This window comes from Brugia malayi (genome assembly GCF_000002995.4).
Source record: "Brugia malayi strain FR3 genome assembly, contig: Bm_v4_Chr3_scaffold_001, whole genome shotgun sequence".
NCBI lineage: Eukaryota > Metazoa > Nematoda > Chromadorea > Rhabditida > Onchocercidae > Brugia > Brugia malayi.
Genome location: NW_025062477.1, coordinates 1712078 through 1718899, shown reverse-complemented (window position 1 = coordinate 1718899; position 6822 = coordinate 1712078). Strand labels below are relative to the sequence as shown.

Here is a 6822-nt window from a genome sequence, read left to right as displayed (position 1 = left end):
ACAATCATTACAAACAAAAACGGGAAGTATCAAGAACCGCCCAACTATCCAAAATGACTGCAATCAACATGCACAAAAGAATCCTACTAAATACTAACTTGAACATTTTATCACAAGAATTAGAAATCGAACAAAATCAGAGGATCACTTATACAATATATAATAAGGGATACATCTCATGTTTACACACAGACCAATCACTCAATCCTGAAAAATTCAGAAGTAATATTGATTAAGTCTTCTCCCTCTAATTTATCAAGTCGATTTCCAAAATTAATTTCTTCCAATAAATGCAATACATAAGGAAATATCATCGGAAACTAGCTGATATAAACATTCGCATTAAGATCACTTTGGACAGTCATTATTTGTTTTGGAAATACTAAAATATGAAGATGAGATAGAAAATTTTGGGAGTGAAATTAGTACAAAAGTGAACTAAATATGCGGACAAATGTTATAACTTAATCATTCGCTAAAATTCAGAGCAATCACCAATCTCTTCATCTTATTTCTATTTTCTGTCATAGAAACATGAAATGAATCACTTTTTCTTCATTGCTTTCATATGATTCAGTGCTGAGCCAGCCTTAAACCATTCGATTTGAGCTGCATTAAAACTGTGAGACAGCCAGATCTCCTCCTTTTTACCATCAGCGTGTTTCAAGATGCATTTTAATGGCTAAAAAAAAACCAAATCTTCAAGATTCGAAATTTTTATGGAACCATCAACAGTGTCAACTAATTTTTTAATGCGTAATCACATACGTTATGTAGGTATAATTTCACATCCTGATAAGGAATTAATATCTTAAAATAAAACAACACAAAAGTAATAGTGTTGAATAAAGAATTTACAAGAAAAGGTTGTTCTAACCTTGCCAGGTGCAAAATCATTCAAACCAACAATTGATATCTTGTCGTCTGGCTTAACTTTATTGTAATCATTTGGATCAGCAAACGTCAGTGGAAGCATGCCTTGCTTTTTCAAATTCGTTTCTGAAAAAAAAAAAAATCTCGATGACACAAAAAAAGCTTTCAGAAACTGAAAACACCTGATATATTCAACCTCAATTTATAAGGAATTTATTGCCTCCTATGTAAGATCCACTAAATCAAAATACTTCAGCTAATTTAAAGTAAAAAGACAACAAAATTTGAATGGAGTTTGAAACAATCATTATACATTTTGAAGTATTATGTGACTATATTAAAAGCGGTCGTTTCAAAAATCTTATTATTTGTGGTGAAGCAAAAGGTTCTTGACAATGCGAAAGCCAAATAAGTTAAATGTTTTCTTTCCAGATTAAATTTACAGCGAACTAAAATGTAAAATACTTACCGTGAATCCGAGCAAAGCTTTTTACAATAATCGCACGTCCACCGAGATGTCTAGGTTCTAAAGCTGCATGTTCACGAGATGAGCCTTCACCATAGTTTTCGTCACCCACTGCTACCCAAGCTACTCCTTCCGACTTATAGTGACGTGCCGTTTGAGATACCGTATCATACTTGCCCGTCAAATGATTGCGAACCTATAATAATTAGAAATTCTTTCCCATAATCTAATAAATAAAGTCCTGAAATCGAGTGTTGTCGGTTTACAAAAATCTTTGAAGAAAAATTTAATTATAAAATCTTTTCGAAGCAGTACTCAACAACTATAATTACCTTGTTCATTTCATCATTTTCCGCATTGACAGCAGTTAAGAATAGATTATTTGAAATATTATCCAAATGTCCACGGAATTTCAACCAGGGTCCAGCAGCACTGATATGGTCTGTTGTACACTTTCCTTTTACCTGAATTTTAAAATACCAAGAGCGAAAATTAAATCATGAAGATAATGAAATTCTAAAATGAAAACTGGATTAATCTTCTGTGCAACTTACTTTAATTAATATTAACATATTTTCAAGATCCTTCCCATCCCAAGGATTGAATGGTTTCAGAAGTTGTAAACGTTCACTATTTTCATTGACTACAACGTTGCCGTGTCCTGATGGAGCCTGATAATAGTTCACACCTGAGTCATAACCTTTTGGTGGCAAGCTATGACCGCTTGGTGGTTGCAACTTGAATTTGCTACCTGAAATAACATTTCCTTCAACTGCGAAATAAAAACATTTAAGCCAAAATTTTCATAAGTACTCATCATATCAAAACTACCAAAAAACCGTAGCTTCTTCAGTGTACCGAAACTAGACACTTTCATCTTTCGAAATATCTTTTAAATCAGCAATCATTCTTTGAAGATATTAACTCAGAAAATATTTTCTTTGACATGTTTAGCTGAACAAAAATGATAAGTTAATGTAAAAATTTTTGAGGGAATATAGTACTGACATAAAAATCTCTAAAAAACATATAGAACACATACCTCAAAAATATTACACGAATAATGTGATATAACAAAATTACCGCTTGGAGTTTCAAGCTCATCGGTTCGAGGATCGAAATCAAGACGTCCTGCTAGAGTCAGGGCTGTAACCAATTCAGGTGAAGTAACAAACGCATGAGTTGCTGGATTTGCATCATTACGACCAGTAAAATTACGATTATATGAAGTTACAATTGTATTTTTTTCACCCTAAAATCAAAGAAAAAATGAAACAAGTCTTATATTAAGCACTCACTGGATTGCTTAAAAAAACAGGTTGATTAATAACTTCCATAATATCTTTTGTGTCATAATTTTGTTTCTCATCTAAATGAAAGAAATCTGCACAAGACGTGCAAGGGAAAATATTGAAAAAAATAATTAGTAAGATTTAACTTTTTAACATCTTTCCTATCCCACTGACCAATACAAGGACCGCATGCATTTGCAAGTACTACACCACCAAAACTTTTAAAAATCTCCGTCAAGCCATCTCTTTCCATAGTTGCTCGAATCTGTTCGCTTCCCGGTGTTATTGTAAATTTCGCTTTTGCCTTCAGTCCTTTGTCAAGAGCCTAGAAAAAAAATTCTGCAGTTTTCATTTCATTGAAGAGATTACCAATTAGCACTGATAAAAAACATATCGATTGGAAACAATCAATCTTTTTACTCTCATATCTGAGACCCACAAACATGATATGAATGAAAGACAAAGATGGAAAAGAACTTTTACTCTAACCATAAATGCAGATCTTTAAAAGAATACTGCACGATACTTTGGTAAAAGATAGATAAACCCATAAACAAGTAACTAATTGGAAAGTTATAGCAAAATCCGACCTTAACTATTCGGCTAAACGATTACCTGTTTCGCAACACTTGCAGCCCGTGTCATATCTTCATATGAACTATTTGTGCAAGAACCAATGAGACCGACTTTAATTTCCAATGGCCAACCATTTGCTTGCGCATTTTTTCCAAGCGCATCAACTGGATGCGCCAAATCCGGAGTAAACGGGCCATTAACATGTGGTGCCAGTGTGCTTAGATTTATTTCAATCAGCTGAAATTTATATTTGAATTAAGAAATCTGAAAAGACTCAAACTTAGTCCTCCAGATGTACACTTTTTATTTAATTGAAGATAGAGCTCAAAAAAAAAAAAAAATTTTTTTTTCATTTTCACGTCTGCAAAATTCATAAACCAAAAAGTATAATTCAAAACGTGGTATGATTATTCAATTTCTTTTGCAGTTAGATTTCCAAATCACATTTAAAAGGACCCTAAAACATAGACAACATGATATTTATTCTCAACTTTCGAAAAAAATTTTAAATGTACAATAAAAAAAGACTTCCTTTAAGAGTTACAGAAGGCAAATATATACTCACTGACTCATAACTAACCTTATTATACTCGGAACCTTCGTCTGGTGTCAATATTTCCTTATACCGCATTGCTTCTTTTGCAATGTCTTCTCGTTTTGTGGCTTTTAAATATTGCACCATATTGTCATTGAAGGGGAATATTGATGTTGTCGCACCAATTTCTGCACCCATATTACAAATCGTACTCATACCGGTTGCTGATAATGAATCAACACCAGGACCTGAAGCCATTCTTTTGAATTCATTTCACTTTTACTATTAAAGTAGTAAAGCAGAGTTTTTTTCAGCTGAATAAAGCTTAGCAAGAACTGCAGCGATTTATTAAGTCTTTGGAATATAAAAACTTATTTGCTTATCTGAATAGTGGCAAAAATCAATCATACCGAAATACTCCACAATAGAGCCTGTACCACCTTTTACAGTAAGTATATCTGCTACCTTCAAGATAATATCCTTACTAGACGTCCAGCCTGAGAGTTCACCTGTCAGTTTGACACCAATCACCTAAAACCTTGACTTCGCTAAACTGCTGCAGCATCAGAATACTAGCGAACAAATATTAACAAATATGAAGGACAAAGTTTCTCAAACTTCAAAATATTTAACAAAGTTACTTGCGGACATTTCAACTCCCATGGAATATCTGCCATAACATCAACAGCATCAGCACCTCCAACACCTATACATAAACCCCCCAAACCACCTGAAAATGTGTTTCCATATCTATTTTAAAACTAAATAACGAAGTTAAAACTCGTAGACAATGTAAACAAATGGGTCCGACACAAGCAAAATTCACTAAAAACTTATTTTAATTAGTACTTTCATGACACTTTTATGGTTGTTGCAAAAAACATTCATGTATGTAATTTCTTTTTTCCTCCTAAAGAAGAAGGCAAGAATCAAAAAAGAAAAAAAAAAAAGAAAACAAAAATCGAAGTTCGTGATGAATGAAAAAAATAAAACAAACATAAGCATACCTCCCATTGGAGTATGACTATCTGTACCAATTAGTAACAGTCCAGGAAAAGCATAGTTCTCCAGGATAATTTGATGAATAATACCGCTTCCTGGCTTCCAGAAACCAACACCATACTTATTGCTTGCTGAGGATAAAAAGTCATAAACCTAAAATAAAATATACTATATTACCTAAAAAGGAACGTCAATTTTAGCATATAATACTAAAAATAATGTCCATCTTGATTATTTTACATAAAAAAACAATAATTTAAGGAAAAATATTTTGAAGAAAAGAACCTCCTTATTGAGTTCATTAGCTCGTTTTAAATCAGGGTCTCCTCCTAGCTGTGCCTGAATCAAATGGTCACAATGAATAGTTGATGGTACTGCAACTTGTGGAAGTCCTGAAGAGATGAACTGTAGCATAGCCATCTGAAATTAAAGCAAGTGCAGTGATAATCGTTAACTTCTCTGCACCAAAGAATAATATCGCATCGTTTTTGTTGGATCATTTATGAACATTGAATAATGTATTTTTATAGCAAGACAAATTTCCAAGATATTTGAGATAAAAAAAAAAACAGGACCTGTGCAGTGGCATCTTGCATTGCTACTCGATCTGGCCTTAGTCGCAAATATGAAGAACCTCGTTCAATATCCTGCTTATCTGGTTCATCTAAATGTCCATACAATATCTTTTCAGATAATGTAAGTGGCCTTTTTAATCTGAAATTTAAAGAATGATCAAAAACACTGCGAAATTATTTCCCATTCTTTTCCATTTTCTACATAATTATTCAAATCACTGACCTCTGTCGTATAATATTTACATTTCTTTCCAATTTTTCATATGGTAATACAGATTCTTCTTCGATATTATTCATCCGTACTCTTGCACCAAGTTTTGAGCATAAATGTAGCAAACGTCGTCCATTATGATGCGCATTTAAGATAGGGCATTCAACACCACGCAATAACATTTTCCAACAAATATAACGTACTAAATTCAATTTTAATAACTTCCAAATTAAAATTAGAAAGGAGTAAACGAAAAACAAAAAAAAAAAAGAAAAAAAAATTCTGTGTAATAGAACAAGATTACAGATATAAAATTCAAAAAAAAATAAAGAAACTAGAGTATTGTGATACCTAGTTTATAATAAATTATGCATAAATTTGTAAATTATCTACTCTTAAAGCCATAAAACTTATTTCCATCACTTTCAACAACAACAAAAACAACAACAACAACAATAACAACAATAGCTCTTCAACTAAATTCATGCGTTGAGGCGCATAAAGCAGCAAGACAAAAGTGCCACTCACCTCACTTTCTGCCCGAGAATGTGCAATCAATATTTCATCTTTCTCTCGTAATCAGGCAACAGCTGTCAAAAAAAAAAACTGGTAACGTCCCCGCTAAATCCTTCAGTGATTCCTCGGAATTAAAAATAATCAACACCATTATTCTTTTCTTTTCTTTTTTGCTCTTTCTTCCTTTGTCCCATCTCTCTCTCTTTCCCTCCTTCTCTCTTTTCCTTTTTCTCTCTCTTCTTTCAATCATTAGTAACACTACACAATCTAATTAATCTATGTCTAACACTCCTTCATCACTTTCTAACTAATATCGCACTCTTTCAATTGCTTAGTCGAAATTCTGGATGTTTTCCAGTATTGATATTATTGGAGGAAATGAAAGTGTATAGGTGAGTTTTACCTGATTAAGTGGTTCATATCCGGTTCATATCTGGTTCACGTCCAGTTCACCTTCCTCTCATAATCTTCTATTAGCTGACTGAATTTGTTTCTTTGACTCGGAAGTTTCATACTTATGTTTTCATAGCATCGTCACATTATTATGAGTAATCAGTGATTTTCTTCCGGAAGAACCGATTCCGTTTTAACATCAAACAATAAACCAGTGAAATTTTACAGAAAATGTCCCCATCAACTATTCTTACTGTCATTTATTATTGTACATTTTACTTGAATAGTAATTGAATAGAATGAGAATTATAAATCTTGGCCAAAAAAAGTTTGCTAGGCCATAATATGTAACCTCATTTCGTAGTTAATTATTTGCAAAAAAA

At 32.6% G+C, this 6822-nt stretch overlaps 1 protein-coding gene across 1 annotated transcript; it reads right to left on the bottom strand.

Moving 5' to 3' along the window:
- Positions 1-544: 544 nt before the first annotated feature.
- On the bottom strand, positions 545-5712 carry Bm4388 (aconitate hydratase, mitochondrial, putative; the record flags this gene model as incomplete). The annotated part of the gene is made up of 15 exons (XM_001892919.2): positions 545-682; positions 878-999; positions 1343-1535; positions 1672-1803; positions 1894-2090; positions 2423-2591; positions 2786-2956; positions 3247-3444; positions 3788-3990; positions 4153-4273; positions 4384-4472; positions 4750-4897; positions 5030-5164; positions 5320-5458; positions 5543-5712. 15 exons carry the CDS (start codon positions 5710-5712, stop codon positions 545-547), a joined length of 2325 nt encoding a protein of 774 aa, XP_001892954.2.
- Positions 5713-6822: the final 1110 nt, after the last annotated feature.